The sequence below is a fragment of the Phaenicophaeus curvirostris genome, chromosome 10 (assembly GCF_032191515.1).
Source record: "Phaenicophaeus curvirostris isolate KB17595 chromosome 10, BPBGC_Pcur_1.0, whole genome shotgun sequence".
Classification (NCBI taxonomy): Eukaryota; Metazoa; Chordata; class Aves; order Cuculiformes; family Cuculidae; genus Phaenicophaeus; species Phaenicophaeus curvirostris.
The window spans coordinates 18,877,585-18,902,340 of record NC_091401.1 but is presented as its reverse complement, the minus strand read 5'-3'; the positions used below and the strand labels follow the sequence as shown (position 1 = coordinate 18,902,340).

General features: G+C 37.4%; 1 protein-coding gene across 3 annotated transcripts in view; it reads left to right on the top strand.

The window, feature by feature from the left end:
* The window catches only part of NAALADL2 (N-acetylated alpha-linked acidic dipeptidase like 2), a 416,888-nt gene that overhangs the window by 72,267 nt on the left and 319,865 nt on the right, over positions 1-24,756 (top strand). The window contains exon 1 of one of the 3 annotated variants that reach the window (XM_069864504.1): positions 8,946-9,059. The exons of the other annotated variants lie outside the window; for them this stretch is intronic. Within the exon in view, the coding sequence (XP_069720605.1) occupies positions 9,017-9,059 (43 nt within the window). The 5' untranslated portion in view covers positions 8,946-9,016. Of the gene's footprint in view, positions 1-8,945; positions 9,060-24,756 lie in introns of those variants that run through there. 3 annotated transcript variants of the gene reach the window in all.

The window sequence follows — 24,756 nt, the reverse complement described above, 5'->3', positions numbered from 1 at the left end:
TTTTTTTCAGCATTCTGTTGGAATATCTGCTGAATAACTGGAAGAAGCAGGACAACAAGTAGGATTACAAAGCTAGACCTCAGGAGAGCTAACTTTAGCTTCTTTAAAGGCTTCCTTGGAGGAATCCTGTGGGATAGGGCCCTAGAAGGTAGGGGGATCCAAGAGAGATATGCAATATTCAAGCACTTCTTCCTCCAGAGTCAAGATCGATGCATCCTTAGGAGTAAGAAATTGAGTAAAGGAGGATGGAGGTCTGCATAGATGAGTAAGGAACTTCTGGAAAAACTCAGTTGGAAGAAAGCAGTTTACAGAGAGCGGAAAAAGGACTGGGCACTTACGAGGACTATCGGAACACTGTCAGAGTATATAGGGATGCAATGAGGAAAGCTAAGGCCCACTTTGAATGAAAGCTGGCAAATGACATCAAGGACAACAGGAAGGGCTTCTTCAAGTACATCAGCAGCAAAAGGGGAAAATGTAGGCCTGCTGCTGAATGAGGTGGATGCCCTGGAAACAGAAGACGCAGAGAAGGCAGAGTTGCTGAGTGCCTTCTTTGCTTCAGTCTATACTGCTAAGGTTGGTCCTGAGGAATCCCAGGCCCTGGAGGAATGAGACAAAGTTTGGAGAGAGGAAGATTCTCCTTTGGTTAAGATCATCTAGGCAAACTGGGCACTCAACAAGGAACCTAATGAAGTTCAACAAAGGCAAGTATAGGGTTCTGCACCTAGGGAGGGATAACCCTGTGTATCAATATGGTTTAGGGGTTGACCTGCTGGAAAGCAGCTCTGTGGAGAAGGATCTGGAAGCTCATGTTAACCATTAGCCAGCGATGTGCCCTTGTGGCCTAGAGGGCCAATAGTATTCTGGGGTGCCTCAAGAAGAGTGTAGCAGGCAGGTTGAGGGAAGTCATCCTCCTCCTCTACTCTGCCCTAATGAGGCTCAATCTGGAGTCCTGTGTCCAGCTCTGGGCTCCCCAGTTCAAGAAAGACAAGGAACTACTGGAGAGAGTCCAGCAGAGGGCCACAAAGATGATTAAGGGACTGGAGCATCTCTCTTATGAAAAGAGAATTTATGGATACAGAATTAACTTCTCATCCTTCATTTTGACTTCTGTGCTGTTTGACTTGCCTTACCCTGTCTGAGATCCTGAGACAATTTACTGATTAAAGCATGTGAAACAAGTACATGACAAGTAGGGGGAAAAGGGCATTTTAGATCTCATCTCCTGCATTCATTCTGTATTAAAAAAACCCAAACCCACAAACAACTATGTGAAAACATATTAACCAATGTGATAACTGCATATTAGTAAGTAGAAAGTCAACAGTTGTTTTCCAAGAATACCTCACTGAAGCTGGAAGTGGGAGAAATAAAACTTTATTGCAGATCTGGGGAGAAATGGAGAACAATGCTAATTTAAAAATCACATAAATATATTTTTTTCTTTCCCTATTTTTTCTCTTTCTTCTCAGTTAGGGAGAATAAGATTTTGTTGCCTTTATTCTCTCTGGAAGAATATAGCTCATTCTTTTTTCTAGGAGTATTGCATCGATAATTCAGAGATGCAAACAGCAGTGAAGAGTGTTATTCCATACAAGAAATGCCTTCCATAGTTATAGTAAAAAGTTGAACTAACTATTTTGGAAAAAAAGGAAGAATTCATTGTGTATGAAGCACAAATCACATGTGATGCATGTGCTGCGCTGTCAGAGAAGGTGTGCCAGGCCAGAATCTGAACCTCAGTTTGTGTGGTCCAAGTGGAGCCTCATCAATGCATCTGATTTTGCAGAGTAGTTGTTAAAAACTAATGAGATGTGCTTTATCTGTAGAGGGTTGTAAGCAAATGTGATGTGAAAATATCTCACCGGAGAGGGAGGAGATGGTAAATTATAGGTGTACTGAGGTTGGGCTGCGCTCATACATGCATTTGGCATGGTGTAGCTGGGTGAAAAAGGCTGAGCTCTTCTAAAAGGCTTGGCAGTACTTAAAAAAGATGTTCTGTTCCCACTTTCTATGATCCTTTGTGGGCTGATAAACTTTTTCTTTTTAAGTAGTGGAAAACTGAGAAGTGACAGGAAAACGTAGGAAGCTTTCTGCTGGCGAAATGGTAGGTTTAGTGAGCTGAACCCACTTCAGAAGACCACTGCACCTTGCACAAGGAGGCAGCAAGTCTACTAGTGATAAAAGTAATAAATGAATGTAGGAATATTGTTGCTTTGCTTGATTCAGGAGGGAAGTATTTGCCAGCTCACAGCACTCAACAGCATGGATGTATTGCAAATGGTGCCATGTCATGAAATGGATGTCCTTGCGGTATGTGGCAGTCCCACAAAGCGAGGTAATTTGTTAGCATAATACTGCTTCTCTGTAAGATATGCATATGTATCTATATCTTTATATACATATGTGTATATTACAGTTTTTCTGTTGGAACAGTCTTTAGTGATTGAAGAGTCACACGTAAGATTCTTCTTGGTTCTTCTGTATTTGCTGGGGTAGAAGATACTTCAGGGTCCAAGCCTTTCTTGGCTTGAAAATCCATCTCCATATTATGTTAGGGTATTTTATGCATTGTATTTGTTATAAAAGCTTACATGTGTAGCTGGAATGCATGCTGACCTACTTAAACCTCAGTTCTTCCCAGCTGTGCTAGATGTATCTAAAGATGAATGTTCATCTTGGCAAAATCTAAATGCAGGGTCACCCATTTAAGAGTTTTGGAGTGCTTTCCCTATAAGGACAGAGTAAAGATAAAATGGTGAAATCAGTTTTTGATTCCCTGTATAAGGTTTTTAGGCTCTGCTTCCTAATGTGATCCGAGAGGAGTACGATTTACTTCTTAGTTGTGCGAGTTCAGTATTAGTTAGCACTAGTTCTCTTGCCAACAAATATTAGAAAACCATTTTCATTCCCTTGCTTTTTTCATCTTTTTTTTTAAGCTGCTTGCTTTTGTCATTCCATTTATCCTTTGCTTTCAATTATAACTACAAGATTAATCAAAAGTAGGAGTGGCAGAAATAAATCATGCAGAGATTTTTAAGTAAAATGAACAACATGTTTAAAAAGTACTCATTTAATTCTGTTGATTTTATAAATAAAGTGACGGGCAGTGAAATTGTTACCCTTTACACTAGATCTTGTATATTCTGCGCTGTTGTTATATGCAGGCCCAGATTACATAGCATCATCTTCCGTGCATCAGATCTTTATACTCGTTTGCATAATTTGATTTTTTTTCTGTTTTCTACAAGATGACTTTGTATGATTGTGTCTGTAGCTGTGGCTTCTGTGCACTTGTCTTTCAGCTGCTGAAGTCAGCTTGAGTTGTTATTTATTTTCTACAGACTCATCTATATTGTCATTAAGTTGGAAGTCTGAAAACACTAGAAATGAATCAGAAGGCCATTGTTGATTTTGATTGCTGACACTTCTTTTTTGAGTACTGGTTGCTGAAGCCGTGTGAATGAAAATTGAGGAGGACTAACTGATTAGAAAAGGATACTTAAAGAAACTTCAGAAAGGACATTTTGACAAATCTCCTGTTTTCTGTGGAGGGAAAAATACCTCTGTTGGGGAAAGCTGTCAAAGTGCTCTTATTTCCGTTTTCCAAATCAGGACTTTGAGAGTGGAGAGAGAGAGACATTGAGTTGTTTCCTCATGGTCATAAAGCTATCAAATGAGGTCGAAAGTTGAACTGTAGCCTTAGATCCCCCTCTACTATGTTACATTTTTCAGTTGTGCCTGGACTGAGAGGTCTCACAGAGACAGAACAATTATCTATAATTCTACTAGATAATGTAAGTATAACAAAAAGTAACGTATGCATTTTTAAGAAAGTGAAAAGTAATAAAACCTCTATTTTCTTTTGCATGCTGATGAATTCCTGTGGCATGTGACTTCCTCACTGAGAAAATTATCAGGAAGGACTTGAGCTATGTGAGTCATTTTGCTGCATGTGCCTTTGAAAAATGAGATTGTTCCTCTGTGCAATCATCCTCCAACAAAATGGCCATGAGAGAAAAACACTGCCTCTTGGGGATGGAAGACCTAAGCATTAGTACTTTGTAGTCCACATCTGAATGTTGTAGGTTAGAGTGATGGTTTGATGCCTTTCCTGGCCTCTTGGAAAAAAAAAAACAACCAAAAAAACCAAGAACCAAACACAAGCATTTTTGAACATAAGAAACTTTCTTAATGGAAAACCCTTCAAAATTAAATCTTCTGACAATAAAAAAAGAGTTCTTTCAAAGTGATATTTTTCTGTTTGTGTGTAGTTTTTTGACTAAAAGTTGTGAGCTGTAATTAGTACTTAGAAATAAATGAGAACAAATATACTTTGTTTCCCACTAAGCTCTGAAGTGGTGATTTTTGCATCTGTATGAAGCCTTCTCTTCACCACAGGTTCCTTGTAACTGGTGAAAAATGGCTAACCACAACTAGATTTGGAAGATAATACTCAGACAAGCCAGAGGAATGTGGCATGAAAATCTCATCCACGATGGAGTAAGTCTTTCTTTGCTTTTCCTCCCTGTTCTGTTCTATCCATGTGCTCTCTCTGCTGGCTGGCACTCAGTTGCACTTTTTTTTTAGTGTGGCGTTTGCATAAACACTGAAACCCTATTTCAGTTTGGTTTTTGAGGCTGGGTATCCTTACTTTTTGTATTTAATCAATTCGAATTGGGAAAGAAAACTTTCTTTGTCCCTATCTCCTATCCTATTTTACATGAGGTTGTAGGCTAAACAATGACTTGTAATTTCATGGCTAACCAGATAATGCAGTTCCTTTTACTGCACAATTTCCATGAAGCAAATACAATAACAATGTTGCTCTTAAAACAAATAAATGAAAACAACCAAATACCCATTCCCCCCAAAAAAAAACCAAAAAAACCAACCAAACACCCATCAACAAAAGAAAAAACCTGAACATCAATATCTGTGTCCCTTTATTTTTGTGGAGGAGGCAGGATGGGCACTGTATCTTTTCTCCTACCTTCATGCTGTTGGTGAAGGTGAAATATTTGCTATTTTTTTCCTGTGAAAATGTCAGTCTGTGGTGCCAGACAGGTAGTCACTACAAGTAACTTCGTGGCCTGCTTCTCTCCTGTGAAAACACCAACTAGCAAGCTTTCAGAGAGACTGGATAAGAGAGTCATCTTAGCAATTTGTGTGAAGGAACTCTGCCTATTCCCAGTGCTGACATTTTAGTTCTAGATATTATTTATATAATCTGTGCAGTTTTGTATGTAATAAGGGTACAACATTATTAATATTTTTGAAACATTTAAATTACATTCTTTAGGGGACACCTCCTCCCCCCAACCTCTTTCTGTTAGGTTTGTAGAATATGTAGCACAATACACCTGGGACTTTCAAACATGTTACCAATAAATAATGACAGAAACTGCTAGCAGTTGATTGTATTACTTTGCATTAATTCTTTGAAATATCTAGATTCTTGAACAGAAATGAGAGAATACTGAAAGCAATTTCAGGAAACCTTTGTTTTTTGTGAAGGCTTTGAGTTGTGAGGGTTTCTCTCTAGGTTTGCAGAGCTGTTCTGGAAAACTTGTGATAATATTCATATCCTCTGGCAAACCTTATCACTATTGGTGGAGAGCCCTATTTCTAGTGACATTGAACTTAGGCTTGTAGTCATCCATGATGTTTGCGGTATAATGCAGTGATCTTTTTGGAATGGCTCTACACGCAGAATAGTATCTAGATTTTTTTCTCTTACTGCTCTGATTCCTGTCATCATCAAAGTATATATCTGTTCTTTGTCAAATGAGTTCCTTAGAATCAAGAAACATTGTAGCCACTGTACTGTAAATATACAGAATAGCTTTCTCCTGGGATCAGAACAAACCCCCTAAATTTCACATATGGGTCTTTCTAGAGAGGGTGGATGAATTAAAAGTTCCTCCTCTGGAAAGCACTCCATTTAAGTCATTGCATGCCAGTGAGCTCAACAATCAGTTTTTAGGAGAACTTAAAACTAAGCTAGGCATTTCTTGCCATCAGTCATTGTTAGAAGAGGGAGTGTGAAATATCTTCAGTTTCAGTCCTTTTTGTGCTATTCTCACTTGTAGGCTTTATTTCAAAGGAAGAAGTATTTTCAGTACTATCACTTTCATCTCTTGAGTTCTTAAATATATTTAAGAGTTAACGGGAGGTGATGTGATAAAATGCTAGAATTTAAACTACAAAGTACTGCTGTAGGTGCTAAAAGCCTAACATCAGAATCCCACTCTAAGGAAAGTGTCGATACTCAGTAGCTAAGAAGAATAGTTATTTTTGTTGCCTTAGACTTCTGTTTTCTTTGAAATTAGTAGAGGGAGGACATCTCAGAATACAGCATTGAAGGTAAAAACTAATCATGATTTCTCCCGTATTTAGAAGTTATAATAGCATTGGCTATTTAAGAATTTCTGTTTTTCAAGAAATGGACAGCTTGTGCCTGAGAAGGCAGAAATGTTTGTCTTGTCACCTGTTTATCAAATATGTCTTGCTTTGCACTGCAGAACTGAATTGATAAATTAACTTCTTTCTCTTAATTATGTCTTTTAAATATAGAGAAAGTCAAGCTTGTTTGAATATAGAAACTCGGCACTAAATTTTTTACTCACCCAAGTTTGATGGTTGAGGAAGAGTTTCTGTGTGAGCGGCTCCTCTGTGCCCTGGAAGGGGTCTGTGCAACTCAGTATCAGTTCCCAAATCAAACCAATGCACTTGCTCTAGTGGCCTTGCTTGAGGGCTGAGATAAGGAAAGATCAGTCCCTGGGTATTTTTTCTTCTCCTGTTCTAGGTGCATTTTGTCAGCTTTGAGCTTCAGGAAGGTCATACAGGTCTCTTTTCTTATTAGAGACCTGTTTGAAAAACAGAAATAGACTTAGGCCCTTTAATAAAGTCTCAATAGCCACTCTTGCATGGTCATTTAATTAACTGTATTGTTAGATACTTTCAGGAAAGTATTTTTTGGTGTGTCACTCTTGAATTAATCACAAAGCCAGCAAAGTCCTTATTTATGCATTTCTCTGCGCATAAAAATAATTTCATCTCTGTCCTTAAGTAGAGGAGGCTGCATTAGAACTGAGTGAAGACCTCCATCCAGTAAATGGATGTTTGGGTTGAATGTTTTACTTTCAAGTGGAAATTTAGTAAATTATTTCAAGATGATGTTCAGCATTGGAACTGGAAGTAGCTGAGTGTCTACTGTGCGGTTTGGGAGATTCTGCAGGTGTCTGCTGGAGTCTTACCTCCTGTACTGACTCTGAACAGACCAAGGGCTCATTGACAGCAAATTGAGTTTCTAGGAGGGATGAGACTGGTGAAATGTAGGAAACGCTGACTGGAAATTTTTGGCCATGAGCTGAGATCTAGGACTACAGGGGAAAAAAGCTAGTGAAAGCTGAAATAAACTAACAGATATAAAGCAATGGAAGACTTATTTTTCAAACATGAATTAATTTTGGTTTTCTCATTGCTGTCTTGGTAAAGAGCCTTTTCTGACTATGGAGTGGTTGATCTACCTGACTAATTTGATAATCAGGCAAGAATAAATTGTGAGTGTTCTGCAAACTACTTCATTTATGTGAAAAAAGTGAGAAGTTCCTTTGGAATCTGATTCAGTTTTGGGATGTCTGACTCACCTTCTCTATCAAGATTCAAATGTGGAAGCAAAGATAAAGGCTTATTATATGTGTGGATGTGGAAGTTGCTTAGCCTGCATACACCAAGCTGGCATGAAGTTGACAGTAAATCACTAAAAGATAGAAATATTTTGTTACTTCTGTCTGTGTGATTCTTAGCTCGAGGAGTGCTACTGTCTATGAGGATATTGTTATTCCTAAATAAGACTTTTGCTTGAATTAGTATCGCTTGCTTCAGAAATTCTACTTTAAACATACATTTTACCTAGTCTGAATTAATTAGAAAAAGACAGCAGAGTTTAGTTTTAAAAATACTTATTTTCTACTAGATTAAAAAAAAAAGTCTTAACAATATTGATTGTAGCGTTTTGAGTGTAATCTGGACAGAGGTTAACATTGTGAGAGCTACTTAGCTCTTTTAATTTGGCATTGTTCCTTTAAAATAGTGCTGTGGCTTCTCTTGGATTTTTTATCTTTGGCAGTTGCAAATTTAAATGTTAAAATAAAACTAACTTTATAGGCAGGCAGGTGTACTTGTTCAACAAACTGATCACAAATATATCAGACACCTGTTATTTGATTTCTACAGCAGAAAAGGACAAATATTTTCTTGGGAACTGAACTTGAAGTCTGGCTGGATAAGATTATCTTAAAAGTTTCTGTCCTTGTGGTGCAGAAGGAGGGGAAAAGTAGCAAAATAACCTTTTGTTTTATTTATAAGCCTTTTCTGTTACACAGTCAAAACAATCTCAAAATTACAGTGTTCAAGTAAAGCATTTTCCTTGGAAGTAATCTTTGTGAAAGACAGGGGAAAGGAGGTTTTGGGTTTTAGGTTTTTGGGTTCTTTGCAAAGATTTTGCCAAGGGGCACTGCGGCTGAGGGAATTATTTTTCATGGTGGAGAGCTGTGGCTGCAAAGTTCTTATCCCAGAGGTTGGCTTGATAGTTATTTGGTCTTCCTATGAAATGCAAATTCAGAGGATCTTTAAAATCAGTTGCAAACTTTCTGCTGGTGTTTTGACTAAAACACCTGCTGCAAAAGAGAAATATCTGTCAATCGCTGCCTGTGTGAAAGTGAAAGGAAAGGGTGGGGAACATGGGAGCAGGAGAGTCCAAGAGACAAAGCAGCCTTGCCTGAAGCACATGTTAATCAAAGGAGATCAAAGGATATGATGTCAGTTTATAGAGAAACAGGTCAGGCAAGCCCAGGTAGCTCAGGAAGCAGGATACTAATTATTCACAGAAGAAAGTCAGGTATAAGGTTACAGTGCTACAGTTGAAAGTCAGGAGGTCGAAACTTGCACAGCAAGCAAGTCAACTTGATAAAACAGCTTGGCTCCTTACGGGGAGTTTAGAGTTATAGAAATGGGAGAGAATGAATCTAGTGTACCAAGTCCGTCCCAACAAGGTAAGCATATGTAACCTGTGAAACGCTGTGGTGTTTGGGGCATTGTTAGCCTCTGCGTGTGGGAGCTTGTTTTGCTGTCGGCTGTTGCAGCATGTGCTGCGAGTCCACTGGAGGGGGATGTGTTTTTGCACGTGTTTTGGGGAAAGGAGGAAATAGACATCCCTCAGCTCTGCTTTCAAAAAAACATTGCATGAATTTAGGAAGGGAAGGGAAGGTCTTATAAGATCGTGTGAGGATTTGGCACTGTGTTGTCAACAAAGGTTGTTTTAAACTTAGTGATCTGTGGATGTTGAGGGTACTGTCCTGTAGCTTAATTCCATCTTCTGCAGATATTTTTTCCATAGGAAATGCTTTGCATAACTATTCTGCACAAATTGAGGACCTGTTGCATGTCAGATGCGTAAAGACGAAGGATATTTTTTCCGTTTTGCATTATTGACTTCAGGTTGTTGCCTCTTTTTTCTTGTGGGCTGTGCAAAGGTAATGCTGACACGGGCATGCAAAGAAGCCCTTGTAAGCACTTGTGTGACAAACTGTAAGAACAGAGTATGCTGTCTGAGGTGTGTTAAATTTTCAGTAGAAACCTGAAGACAACAGTTCATAAATCTTGCTTAGTCCTTTTGCAACATTAATGTCAAGGTTTTGCTTTAAGAAGGAATGTTTTCCCAGAAGCCCTATTTTCTTCCAACAGACAATTTTAACGTCCCAGGAAATATTATCTTCTTGAGGAATTATTCCATTATTTTATCTTCTTAGCATTCAGTGGTTTCCCCCTTGACATTCAACCTGTGTTTTTCTTTTGCTTGACTTCACCAGTCTCTTCCTGGCCACCTCCTCGTGCTTTGCATACCAGCAAGGGATAAAGCTTTGTATCTGGTTTTGGGTTTGCAAGAATCCTCAAGCTATTGTGATATTTGCAAATGTTTTTATGAGAGCTGAAATGGTGAATTCCTAGTTGTCAAGAACCTGTATCATCTCATTTCCTCTTGAAGTTTTTCTTTATATGTATGCAAGAATGCTATACTGAGATTCAAATGTGTGTCTCAGATGTTTTTTAACTGGGAATAACTCAGTTAATACCAGAGCAGATTTTGTTCATGGAGAACTTTTGCACTGCTTTTTCTTTATTTGTATTTTTATGTCACTTATATGTGACATAGAAACATACATTAGCAAATCCAGTTTTCATCCAGATTTTATTTTTGAGAAAGCAAGAAAGATGTTCAGCAATGTATAGGTCTAAACACCATTTCTGGCGTGGTAATGAGAGAACTGGTATTGTTTCTTTCTTCTCTTTCTTTATTGAAGATCTTACTTGAGGTTACAGGGATCCTCAGAAGCATATCCAGCCTAATTTTTACCTCAGTTTTCATGCTATATATGAGGAGCTATTTCACTGCTGCTATTGAAATCATATTGATAAAACTGATGTAAAATTATTTTGGGCTTGTTGTATTTTATATGGGTCTTTTGAGAGACACAGTTGTGATTCTGGCTTAATTTGTGCCTTTTCTTCATTAGTGTAAGTGAGCTTAGTCATACGCAATTGCTCATGGTTTTCCTTAGTGAAAATCAGACAAGAGTTAGGACTGCACACTAATACAATTTTTAAAATAATTATTTTGTATGCATGCACATGCAAACATACACATACACCCCCAATGTAGTATTTTTTTCAGTTGCCATCAATCCAATATGCTGGGTTATTTCCATGTGTGCTTGTTTTTAGAAACTGTCCAAAATAATTGGTGATTCAACCAGTATTTTTTAAGGAATTATAAAAAAAGGTGGAAAAATTAACATTATTCAAGATACCTGTCAAAACCACTGCTAGCGAGACAACTTGCATTTCTTTTCATGTTATTTATTTTTAGAGAACTTGGTGCTTGTATGAATTACTAAGGGTGCCAGATTGACAGCCCTGGAGGCTGGCTTCACTTATTCATTAGCAAAAGAGATACGGCCCGGGCAGCAGGTGCACAAACCTACTTGCTGTTCTGTACCCATGTGTCTCAGTTCTGCTGGGAAAAAGCCTTTTTTGAGGATCCAAAGGTTTCAGTTCTGTTCACTCCTTGCCTTTCCCTGCAGCATTTTCTTCCAAGGGCACAACATAATGGTCTTATGATGATTAGGTTTGTGCACTAAAGACTACACAGAGACCTTTATTTGATTTCACCAAACAGCCGTCAGATGGTGAAGAAGGCTTGGGGCTTACATAAGTCAGTAATTCTCGCCATCTGGTCAGTCAGTAAATATAAGGTCACTCTGCCGTCACAGCATTTTTGTTTTACACCACGTGCAGTAAGCTCAGAGAATAAATTAGTTCTTGGTTCGGTTCTGTTGTTATTCTGCTACTTCTGTAAATGCTTCAGATCTCCATTCTGCTTGCTTGCAGCCTGGGTGTGACAACTGAAAAGAGCAAAGCCCAGAAGAATAGGGCTTTGACTGCCAGCCATAAATTGATTCCTCGTTCAAGCGAACACACTGAGAGCCCTTCAAAAACACACTGCAACTCGCTGAGAATATCTTAGATTTTTGTGGTGTGTGGTTTTGTTATTTTGTTGGTTTGGGGTTTCTTGCTTTTAGAATCAAGATCCAGTCCTTCACAAAAGTTGTTGTTTTCAGTATTCCTGTGAATTTAGTACTGTTTACTGGAGAGTATGACAACATTAACCCCACAAGATGCAATTACTGTAAATTTTAATTTTATGATATTGTACATGGGTTGTAATTGATTTTACGCTGTATTGTGTCGCTAGCTGATCACAGTAGTTTTGCTTGCTTGCTAAGTGTGTGAAATCCACATTTGCCTTTCTGGCCCACAGAGGACAGAGTTAAATTGACAAGTTCAAGTTAGAGCAGTTTATTCTTTCAGTTCTCAGGAGGCACAGTAAGTGAGCCAGAATGAGAGGAGTCATATGAGCATTATTAATATGCCATCCTGAAAAAACTGTTTCTTTTTCAGGGCTCCCTTATGTGCTGTTTATTAGCATATCTAAAGCATTTTTATAAATTATTTCATTATATATATCCTTAATATAAATATATGATTAAATAAGTATATTTCTTAAATTATTTCCAACAAATTTAGATGTCTTCTGGGCTTTGGATCAGCTCCAAGGTGTGTGTTTCTTAGAGTTTGTTCTTGTGTTCTGATGTTGATTTTTTAATCAATATATACATACTCTCATGAAACATTTACAGACCACATCTAAAAGAATCAACTATTGCTTTTTTATTCTGGGTAGGGGGATAGGAGGATATCAAGAGCCTGTCTAAAGGCTGTGGCTTGCCTTCATGGGACAGTGGGAATTAAAAAATAAATGTCCAGAAACTGAATTTTGCAATAGTGTCTTTTCAGTCCTAGGCTTCCCTTTCTTGATGAGGGCTTCTTGGCCACCAGGTCTACTCTGCTTGCTAGGCTATATGAAGAACAGTTGTTTGTGTTTTCGAGTAGGATTCTGAATAATGCTAATGAATGCTGTAATCAGCTCCAGTTATGAACTGGAGTTCTCTAACAAAAGGTGGTAACTCTGAAGGTCTTATGTAAAAATGTTTCCTCTCCTCTTTGTATTCGATGACCTCAGTCCTCAGAACTGAGTACCTGTTTGCTCTCTGGACAATTACTAGGAGAACCTCATTAGGTCCCTTCTTGGCATTTTTTGGATGATAATAGTGAGGGTTTCCTGTGACAGCTTTTCTTACACAGATTGGCTCTATTCACCAACCAGGTACAGTAACAATGAGTAATTTAAAATAATTCATTTTATTGCTGCCTCCTGTAGATTTTTGACTTTCATTTCAAAGTTGTGAATCTAGAGAGCTGGAGAGGTATGTTCTGATCACTATCCTGGTGCTGTGAAATATATGAGATTCAAATAGTCCTGCAGAGCCATCAGCAGCTCGATCAGCACAGAGCACTCTTTGGACTTCAGCTGAAATAATTCTAACATTTTCTGGGTGCTTTTAGCTCATTTATCACAGGTATGCCTATTTTTTTTTCCACCTTTAATTTCCCAATTTCTATGTGCTCATGAGTTGGGATTTTGGATTTCAGTTCTACAGAAATATCCTCACTAACATAAGCATATTAATACTGAGAAAACTGCTTAAATTGATAACATTGAATCTTTCTCCAATTGTGAGAATCCACTGCAGAACTATCAACCTCAAGACTTCCAGCTCCCAGTCTGCTTCATATTATTGTTGTTTGGCTGTTATCCTTTTCAGTTCTTTAAGGTATGTTGCAGATGATTGCATCCTAATATATATGCCTGAAAATGAAACACGATAGCAACATCTTGCTGCAATAAATAGAAATGAAATTGAAAATGTAGTAAATGTATAGTAAAAGGATGATGTTTTCAAAATGTCAGTAAACTTTTCCTCGTAGTCTTGGTCACAAAGCTACTTTAACCTTTGAAATTCTACCAAATGTAGAAATAAGCTTTTGTTGGAAATGGGGTCTATCAGATTCAGTGTTTGCAACTCAGGGAGGTGATCCAAGGGGAAGTTGTTGGTTTTTGCCCCAATACATCTTTCTTCAATGTGTGTGGTAAGCATTATATTTCTTTTGGCTGCTCCCATACATCTCTTCTCTCAAAGTATGTCACTTACTGGAGAAAAATAATGAACTGAAGTTGATGCACAGGGAATTTCAATGTGGTTTTAGCAGTGCAGGCAAAAGTTCAGACTTTATATAAACTTCTTATATGGATATTACACTAGATAATAATCTAAAGAATGCTCTGCATTCATAGCAAGTCCTGACAAGGTCCAGTTCTCCTCCTTCTTCAAGTACTGGATTTTTTCTGAAGGTGGCTGGAGTTTTCTTCCACCTCAATACAGGGTTTGCATTCCATAGTCCTAGTGGAAAAGGTGATGGTGATGATGGGGTTTACTTTATTTGCCTTTTTCCTTTGCTTGAAAAACAGCATCTCCATTGATCACCACCACAAATGAGGTGGTACAGTGCTGGGGCAGTATCCTAAAGAGTGTTCTGTCGTGCAGTACGGTGTTGAGATGTGCTTTATGAAGACAAGCAGGATTGTTTTCTTCATTGCAGTATCATTGTGATCAAGGTATTTTTTTTCTAAGTGCTTGTTTTTCAATTCCTCTCCTCCCCAAGGCCTGGTCTCTTAATTAGTCCCTTCATACTTACGATATTCTTAATAGTCCTTTAGATTTATGGATATTGCCTGACCCTGCTTTAGTCATGTTACATTGTGATATAGTATGCTTTAAGAATGATGAAAAAGTAGAATAAACTAGACCTTACTGGAAGAATTTGTACTTTTCAGTGATCGTGTGTGAATATTTTTTGCTCTGGGATTTTTTTTTTCTATGCCATTGTCATTGTTATTTAGGTAAGATACAAGCCAGTAGGAGAAACATCAGTTACTTAGGGAATGTAGGGCAAGTAGAGTATTGGCCTCAATACCTGTGCAATAATGCTTTCCCATGCAGCATGTAGTAAAATTTGAAACAGCTCAGTGTAGATTTCTTCCAAATCTGGAGACTTGGTTTTATTAGTTCTCCTGCTGTTCTTAGTGGTTGAGCGTGACTCTATACATTTCCAGACTGTCATAATATATATATGTTATTATGTATTGTATATCCCGAGATGTATGAAATGACTCTGAGCAAAGGAAGTTTTAATGAGTGCTTGAGTAATTTTCCATCTCACTCACAAATTTCCAGTTGTACAGTGATGCAGGCTGTTTGAAGGAGAAGAGCACACTGCTTGCATTTACCCTTCTGAAACCATTTATAAATTGTTAAATTAAGAGCGCGCTGTGAAGGCATTCAAACAAAACATGGTAGACATAGAATGTATGTTATGTCATATCACGTTCATGTGCTTTGAAAAGAGATGGAGAAGTGCACTGCATAAAGACTTTTTCACTCTTTTAGGGATGTTGCTTTCAATACTTGCTGTGAGCTTCTGTGGTCATGACAGGGAGTTAAAATTTAGCACATGTACAAAAGTTTGGGCGGGAGGCTGACTGTTTTAGCCTTAATTACTAAGGGATCGAAGCTTCTCTAGTTGTGCCGCTTCTGCCAGATGAACTTGAGAATGTTCAGGAAAAATTCAGATATTTTATATTTCTTCTGGAAGCATATTTTTTCCAAAATATTTTATCAGAGATCAGTTGATTTATGCAGCATTTAATGTAGCTGAAGATATGTCATGTATGAGGGAGAGGGAACAAACAAGTTTAATTACTTTTCAGTGACCACAATTCTTCATATCCTAAGATTAATTTTTAATTACACAGAAAGCTATGCAACCCTGAGGCTGTGTGGACATGTCCACACTTAGAGAACAAAATGCTGCCTGCTTTGCTAAAGAAGAGTGCATGCTTGTCAGAAATACTGTGATTTCATCCCCTGTTATGGTATTTTCTAGCTCTCATTATTTCAGAGAAAAAAATAGCTCTGTAAGGATGCAGTCCAGCTGTATTTAGTGTCTGTGTCATAGTTGTGACAATTTTTAAGAATCTCATGGTTGTGGAATATATAGATCTGGGAACAGTAACTGCAAAACTGTTCCTTAGTCAGCAGTCAGAGAAGCAAGAAAGATTTACTTGATCTGTGTCAGGGAAGTAGCTAGAAACCACTGGAAACCAGTGGTTAGTTTCAAAGAGACTTGTCATGTTCTTCCCTTTCAAAAAAGATGGGCATGTTCTGTGTAGTAGTGCTAGAGCTTTTACTCAGATTTTTAATTTCTTGATTTTATTGAGTCCACCGTCACGTTTATCTTGGGGGTAGAGCCTCAGGGTGCCTTTGGACCTGCACTGGTGCTTGGAGTCTACTCTTGTGGTGCTGCTTCAGCTTTTTCTCCTTTTTTCCAGTTTCATGTTTCTGGTTATGTTTTGGACAAAATCTCAAGCCCTCCTTAGTATTCAGGAGAATAAAAAGCATAACCTAAAGTTAACTAAATGTGTCCCTGTAGAAACAGTCATAGAAAACAGACCTGAGATTTTTAACCTGAATGTTACTGTGAATCTACAGCGCTAGGCATAGTTTCATAATAGCTGGCTTTGTCAGTTTGTGTATTTATTCATCTTTTTCTTCAAATACTACTTGTATAAAAGTGGCATTTCTGCTGTCTGTATACTCAGCTTTATGTGCCATCATAACACAATCAAGTTTACCGCATTTTATTCCTGCTAGCGCTGCAAAGGGGCTGAGTCAGACTGTATTTGTTCTTGTGCTTCATCAGCAGAAATGTTTACTAACTTTCTAGTTATGTTGTTTTTGAAAGTGTGATGAAAGTAAAGGTTGCATTGGTATCAGAGTTTAATTTGACTTGTCTTGTCATTAGCATTGATTGAGACAAGAAATAATCTGGTTTTACTTCCATTGCCCAATGTGGAGCTTTTAGGGCTGACAGGAAACATATCTACATCTTTTCACTTCTAAACTGAGTATATTTAACCTGAAAGACTGAGAGCTACAGTAAACCCAAATCATGGCGATGTTGATAGTGCAGCAGAATCACTTCTTCTCTTTGCATGGTTGCACTTGATCAACTGCATCTTCTCATTTGCTCTCCTTTCTCTCTTTAAGGCTCTTCTTGATATGCCTTGGGTGAACAAGAGCCATAGGTGGACTGTTTGGGTTATGAATATAAAACCATTCCAGTATTCCAGTACATTAGATTACAGATACCGTATTACTCCACCTCTGGCAGTATCAACGATTCTGGTGCCTTGCATGCTGTCCCTGGGATGCTGCCTCCCTATAACAAAGGCTTCGTGGCAGTTGAGCCCTAAGGGACTGTAAATTCAGTTCTCTGTTAAGTCATGGGCATTCTGGCCATCCACCTGTAAACTGTAGTGTAGCTGATGGTTAGCTAATAGATAATTATATAAACCCATGTCCTTTACATACCTAAACAACAAAATATTTATAACTGTTGCTTGTCGATATAAAGGATTATTCCTATTTACTGTTTCTATGCTTACCAGATTACATGTAAAAACCATAAAATCCTTTATATTATCCATAAACATAATAAAAAAATGCTACACTACATGACTTTGACTTAGTCAATAATTCTAGGCTTAGCCTGAGGGGTTGAAAAGAAAATTATTCCTGTTACAAATTTTAATTATGCCATAAACTTCGGAAATGGCTATTGATCTTCAGCATCTGGCATCAGAAATGTTGCCTGGTTTTTTTTTATTATTTAGTTTGTGAGTAGCATTGTCATATAGGATAAAAATAAAAAATGTCAAAGTAGATGAAGATGTACCATATGCAAATGAGAATATTTTGGTTTGTTTATATACTAAAAATATTTTATTGCTGAAGAGTTTTTTTGTTTCTTACTAGTTTGTTTTTTTTTTTAGCTGTCTCCACAGAAATTTGCATTTGAGATGCAAGAAAGCAAATTCTAATTCTATCAAAGATCCTTTCTCACCATGGGATTCTATAATGTATACAATATGTTTATTGTCTGAGAGGTACTTTTAAAACTGCAATTTCAGTTCAATTGTCTTTTCTCTGTTGTGGAAAATGTATAATAAGGGCCCGATAAGACAAAAATTGGAACCATATTTCTGTACTTTTTACCTTAAACCTGGGCTGTTAGCTGATGGGTATATGTGTAAAAAAAATTTCAATCTGGCTTAAAATAATAAAGTGAAATTCTGACATGAAAGCAGTGGCAAGGCTAACATTGCTTTTCAGTGCTGAGAGCTGCTACTCACATGTCACAGAGTAGGGGGAAAAGCTTTTTAATGTGTTTGAATTTCAGAACAGCATATAATGAGTGCAGCATTAGAAATGCAGACTACCTTTCTAATCATAATAAGGCCTAGAGCCAAATGTGTTGTTCCCTGGCATTTCTACTTATGGTTCGTGAGGTTTTACTCTAGGTGAAAGAAGAGGGAGAACTGAGGTGATCCTGAAAATAGTCATTTTAGGTGACTGGAAATACAGGTTACACTCATTAAAGTTTCAGTATGAAGCTCCTTGTAGGCAGCTTGTGATACAACTCCATTTCTTTTACACCATCTAAAAGGGTCTTTGAGGAGACGCTGCTTGGTGCCCCCACTTCTGAGGCAAATAGAGGAAGATAGTCTTTCTTACATGGGAGACCTTGAGCTACACAGAGAAAACTCACTGAGGAAAAATGGATTAGAGAGCTACAAAGAACTGGCCCTTGGAAGGGCGATTGAGGACAGCTCATGATGTTGACAAAGACTGATGGAGACTGAGTCTTGAGTTAGGTGCCTGTGGAACCAAAAAATGTTTGCCTTCTCCCCGAATGTCTGCATTCTGAAAAGCACAGAGGTAGTTTGTGTAATCTTGAGAATCTTGCCAACTTAGGGCTATTTTAGTTGGCTGAATACAAAGATACAGTAAACTTCATCTTCGTGCCAAATACTATGTTGATGCATCTATTGTTAAAAGAAAGGGTGTTCGTAAAGCTATAGCCTGTAAGTAGGCTGCTCTGGAAGGTCTCCCAGACCATCCGTGAGAAATATTGTGCTTTTCTCCCTTTCACTCCTTTTCGGCAAGGGGAGTATGCACTTCTATCACTTTCTGCTTGTTATTTTTACTTCAATTCTCATCTTCATGCACCCTATGGTGAGCACTGATATCAAGCGGCACCTGTAATTTCTCAAAGTTTGAGCACGTTACAACAATGCTGTGACCTCTTATTGAATAAGTAAACTAAGTAAAGTAGGACAAAGATGACTTGAGTGAGGCAGCTTGTAGTAGCTGTTGCCAACTCTTTGGCAGGAAATTGCTGCCTTGTAAGAGTATTTGCCAGTGGCGTATTGATGCTTGAACCCTCCTGGCTGACTTTGCTCTTCCTAGCCTTGAACAAAAGGGGTAGAAAAGATATTATTGAGGCTTGCAGGCATTTGAAGTGGCCAAACTGACAGGTTGCACTCCAGCAGGTAAACGGTAGCCTATTAAGAACACACAGAGCTGAAATGTGTCGTATCAGTGTTTGGTGTTTTGTTGGAATGAACTTCCTTAAGGAAAACAGCTGTGGCCGTTTCAAGGACACAGAGCAATGGTGCCGTTTCTGAAGGCTTCCTATAACAAGTTTTGACTTAAATATTTTCATATAAGATGTAAATGTCTAATTCGAAACATACGTCTGCATTCTCTTTACAGAGGAGGACTAAGGTGGCATGTCTGTTTGCAGAATCCTCTCTGTAAAATTAAAAACACTGCACCTCTCCCAATTCTGTCTTCTGTAAAGAACCCTAGTGCTACTTGAAAATACCTAATTCTCTCTAAAAACTTCCAGCCATTTGAGAAGGTAGACCTGCCTTGATGTTTTGCTCCTCTGTAGTCGCCCTTTAGCCAGTTAATTCGGTCTTGTACTCCAGCGAAGTTCTGCCATCTACGTGTTGAGCAATTTATTTTGGTGACTAAAGGAAGCTCAGTACTTAGACAAATATGAGATCTAATTTCTATATGCTCTACTTTTTCACATATTTTTTCTGGCTCGCAGGTCAGATTTGTACTGCTGCTATATGCAGCAACATAAAATTCATATTCGCGTGTCACTGCAGTTACTATACTCGAGCCATCATACCAGAAAACTATTAGCTTCCAGTTAATGATAACAGAAAATGTTTTATGATAAATTGTGCAATAACCTAATCATCTGCAAAAGGTATAAAGATTTTATATTAAAATGCAGTTAACTTCAGTTTTTCTATTGTCCTTTTTTAATAAATTGGTTTTGTAAGATGTGATTTATTTGCTTTTGTTTTGGAGAGAATTTGTGTGTGTTATAACATGATGGCTGCTCTAACAATAGATACCAACCACTAAATTTTCTGCTGTTTACATTTAGGGAGATGGGCTCTTTCTGGGAGAAAGAGAAAGAAGAAAGCGGTAGCTTGTGTATGTTAAAGCTGGGAGCCGAATTTACTCTGAAAGCTTAAAATCATGGGTGGGCTAGGACAGAAAAAAACTTTTTTCAATTTTTGGTTGAATATCAGATTGTCTGTATGGACTTTGGTTTCTCCCTTGTCTTGCTTTGCAGAATAACCTGCTTCACGTTTTCCCTTAATCTGTTTTTTTTGTAATAGGTTGATATGAGCTGCCTGAGCTCTGCGGGCACTGCAGGGTTAAAATATGTCAATAATTCTCAAGGGCCTTTATTGTAGTAAAGGTAAATAGCATAGCAGCAAGAACTACTTACAAGTACCTTTGTGATTTTAATTGACGCATTTCTAACAGTAGAAGAGAGTGTTCAAATGAAATGGAAAACCCCCAAAGTGTTCTTATACAAAAGGAAGCTTTCCTAAGCTGTGAGGTTAGAATATACCAAGATGTTAAAAAATTGAGAGGAAGAGTAAAACTTTTACTATGAAGGATGGGAACTGAAGGATTCCTTTGCACTGCTGGGAACTCAAAATCAGGGAGCAACTTTCCACCTTTCTGACAGTGTTTCTTATTTCAATACAGACTTCTCAGATACCTAGTTGGCCGTGGGTCCCAAATGCTGTAGGCACTCTGCTAACAACAGTGTTGCAAAGCAGGTTTATGTGCAATTTTTTATGTAATTATTTGTTACCTCCTTCCCATGCCATGTAGAAGATTCCCAGGTTTCTATGTGAAAGAGGGATTAGTTGCATTAGGGCCATGTGTAGGGTAGTTAGGGAGCACTTTTCCTTTTTTCTTATGCTGTAAAGCTCTGTCAGAGCTAGTGCAGGGTTCCTTGTATGTTGTTTTTTAATCTGCCTTATGACCTTTCCAACTTATTTCATGATGTGAACATCGATTTCCTACAGAAAAGAAATCTATGTTTTTTTGGGTCTATTTTTTTTTTTTTAAAGCAATTGAAAACAAATTCCTCTGGCAGAATGATTTGATTTTTGGTTCACTAATGGATACATTTGACATCTTAAAATACTTGGGATCTTTGAAAAAAATCTAGCTCCTAAATTTACATTAGTCAAATGCTATCCAAGACAGCCTTTTTTAAATGTGAAAATTGAAATTTGGCTTCATTGTAGGCATGGATTTCATAGAAAGTCAGTACCTCTGGTTTCCTGATTTTGCCGTTGCTGAAGGTGGCTCTTCAAATGCCTGAGGAACATCACAAGGGTCTGTAAACCAGGCTTTCTCTTAGTATTGCGCTCTTCAGCTGAAGATTAGAGATTACAGGTTACATGTCTGTAAATCATCGTACTTGGCGGCTGTGTTTTTTTGGGGGTTGGTATATACACAGACAATATGGTACAATATAGTGGTCTTGTTTACTCCTCAGCCATTTTTCATAAATCAATAGCATGCAGAGCACATTGCCTACTTTGGATATGTAATTTTATTTTAACTCCTGCCCTTCCCACAGAGCTTGATGGAAACAAATGAGTAGAGCAGCAAGGGAAGGTTGTATAAAATTTGTATATGTTCTGTGGCTACACGCAGAAAGCAATGGTTAAAGTTCATGATTGTTTATACATCACTGAAATCAGCTTGAAAAAAAAAAAAAAATTAGATTCCTTATCCTTTCAATGTGGGGTTGTACTCCTAACCTAGGAAGTTAGTGTTACATTCACAGGTAATAGTCCTGTTATTTCTCCTGTTATCTAGTTTAGTCAAGAAACTTTTCTGTGAAGGAAGGGATATTTCTTCTTTGGATCTACCCAATGCAAGAGAAAAATCAAATTGATTCTTAAAAAAAGGGATATGCATGTCAAGATGTATGTAGCCTTAGGGCACTGAGTTCTTTAGGAGAGTCCGTTGCAGCCTTATTTCTGTTTATTGCTTTGTCTTTAATGCAGACCAAAAGAAAATGTTTCACTAAATTTAAAGTCTGTTTCCTAGCTCTGCATCATGCATGGTTACTGCTGTGCTCCCAGTAAATGGGGATATGGTTCAGTAAAATCTGGCTTTTGTCTGTAAAGTTTGCTGCTGCATTTAAGAAACTCAGATTGTTTCTTTGTTTTTTTTTTTACTGGTTTGCTGTCAGCTGCAGTTGAACTGGATTGAATCTTTTGTTGCAATTACAGCAATACTAAAAGATGCAGGAAAGAAAAATCACCTTCGTATTTCTAAGGTGACTTTTTTTTTTTTAATAAAGTAAAATGGGTTTTCTGTTGTCTCAGAAGCAGGTGTTTGTTTAAACCAAATCATGAACTCATATTCAGATTTAATTTATTGTTTAATTTTGTACCAGTCTCTTGTAAATGAACTGCCTCAGGAACAAGTGAATAGGAGTTTTCTGTATACTGAAGAGTGGGAATGGGTCTTTTTTCTGCAGAGTTAAGCATCCCAGGGAAGGAAACAAAATTGCTGATGAGGCAGGCTGTCTTATATAGATATTTGTCAGGGTTTAAAAGATGAAGTAACTTCAGTTTGCAGCACATCTCCAGTTAAGTCTGAGTAATATAGTTTGGTCCAAATTAGATCTCAGTCTTCAAATTTCAGACTTCTAAAAAGTTATTTTTGTGCTGCTTTATTTTTTCAGCTGTGGAAATGTGTGGTGTTAGCTGTGTTCAGCTGTTTCATATGCACTGCATCTGAGTGCAGACAGGTCTGAGGTGGAGGCCATGAGATACAGCTGGTATCTTATATTATTTTTGGATCAGATGTGAAATAAATCCACTGACATTTCATGATGGTCATCTTGTTTTTCTGTATGGTAATTCTTAACTGATAAGCAAACACAAACGTTCGAAAATGAGGTTTTGAACGAACTCCAAGCTTTAAAACTTTTGCTGAATTGCAGTCATATACTTTAACAGATTATAGGCATTAGGAGTACAAACAGAATGTACTTTTTGCTACATCTGTTTATCCAGTTTGTCCTACCTATCATAGTTGACTTGAATTTTTCCTCTTAAAGACTGCAGAAAGGTTGTCTACATTTCATTTAAGTCACTTTATCTTGTGTATATTTCGTACTCAAAATTGAAAGAGCAAGCACGCAGTCCGTCCAGTGACCCATGTCTGGCTTGTAATGGAAACAAAATAAAGAAAAAAGTAAAGTACTGATTATGTCCATCCTACAAATAAGTCAATAAATACTAAACTTAGGTCTGGAACATTCATTTGAAATAAGTAAATTACAGTTGACTGTATATGGAGAAAAAAAAAGAAAAAATATCCTGTTAGCATGCTTCATTTGACAGGATTTTTTTAGCAACGTGTTTTCTTGTTTTCTGGTTTTGTTTTTTTTTCTGGCTAAAAAGTTTATAATTGACTATAGTTTTCATTTTATGGCAGTTGATTTTATTTTGGTATCTGTTTTGGGAAGTTATCACTTAAGTCTTTGAATACGCGCATCTGTTGTAAAAATGGAAAACTGATAGAGGCATGATTGCTTACTGTAATAGGAGAAAATTAAAATCCCGTATTCCGTGGAATAGAATAGTAGCAGAATGCTGAGATAGGATGTTTGAAAAGGCATCATTTTAAACATTACTGGGTTGTTCAGTTATCATTTGTAAACCCTGTAACCGTGAGGCGTTTCAGCCATTTTAAATTACTGGTGTATAAATGTTTAAATCATGCCAACTCAAAAGATAAACATTTCTATTATGCTTCAAAATTTGAAGATCATCAGTAACTTCCTATTCTTCATAAAGTTCAATTTCATGCAAGAGTAACTGATGTTTTCAGATGCAGTCAGTGGTGCTGTGCCTTCTGCAGAGCTTTTAGTTGGTAAGGGAGAAGAAATCAAAAGAGAAATAATTTTGACTAGCTTGCGGTTGATTTACCAAGGTCTTTGTGACAGTATATACCATACTGTGTTATTAAACCTAAGTATTTTGATGTTGGCCATTTCATGTTTTATCATAATTGTGTATTTATTGTATTTTATATACCCAAGTTTACTCCCATTGGCTTTTAGTCTTAAATGATTAAAGGTAGATTTTAAATTCCATGTGAATTAAAATACATTTATTTTCTTAATCAAGTTAGTCTTTGCAGAAAGCTCCTGCTTGTTTGGACTTCACCGATTATTAAAGTTTTCCTGTCTCATATCAAAACTCAATCAATATTTTCAGTATTTCTAAAGAGTCTGTGATCTTTTTATAATTAACTGAAATTAGGGCATAGTGAAAATTCATTTTAAACTATTTTAATAGTCCTATTTAAAATTATTTTCTTCTTTCCCATAATGATTCCTCCTTCTTTCTAATTTGCATTGTTGTCTGGCTGCCTTGCATTTAATCAGCAAGGGTAAGCTGTTAATATATCACCAGGAATCTGTCAGGAGTGTCTATGTATCACTGCTACTGCTGACAGAGTATGGAAATTCACTGGAAATGACGGGCTCAGTCTACTGGGAATTTCCTCTCTTGTCAGAAACACAATGACTGGCATCTCAAAATCTTCAAGTAGAAGGTGCAATAACCCAGCTCTGGTATGGGGCATTGTGCTTATCTAGCAAACCACCTGCTTTCTGTCTGGATTAGTATGCTGTTCTTATTTTACTGTTTACTAGTAAGCAGCAGAAAGATGTTTATTTTGGTAGTAAGTGTTTACAGAAATGTCTGGGTTTATATCCTTGTTGCTTTACATTTACAGTATTAATGTAAGCCTGTGAGCTGAGTTGTATTACTTTGCATGGTTAATAGCAAAATAGAAGTTTTCAGGTAGTTATGGAAAAAAACTCCCTGACAAATGAATGGTGATCAGACACTTTCGTTGGTACGAACTTGCTACTTAAAAAAAAAATTACTGCTGTTTGGTGTTACATAGT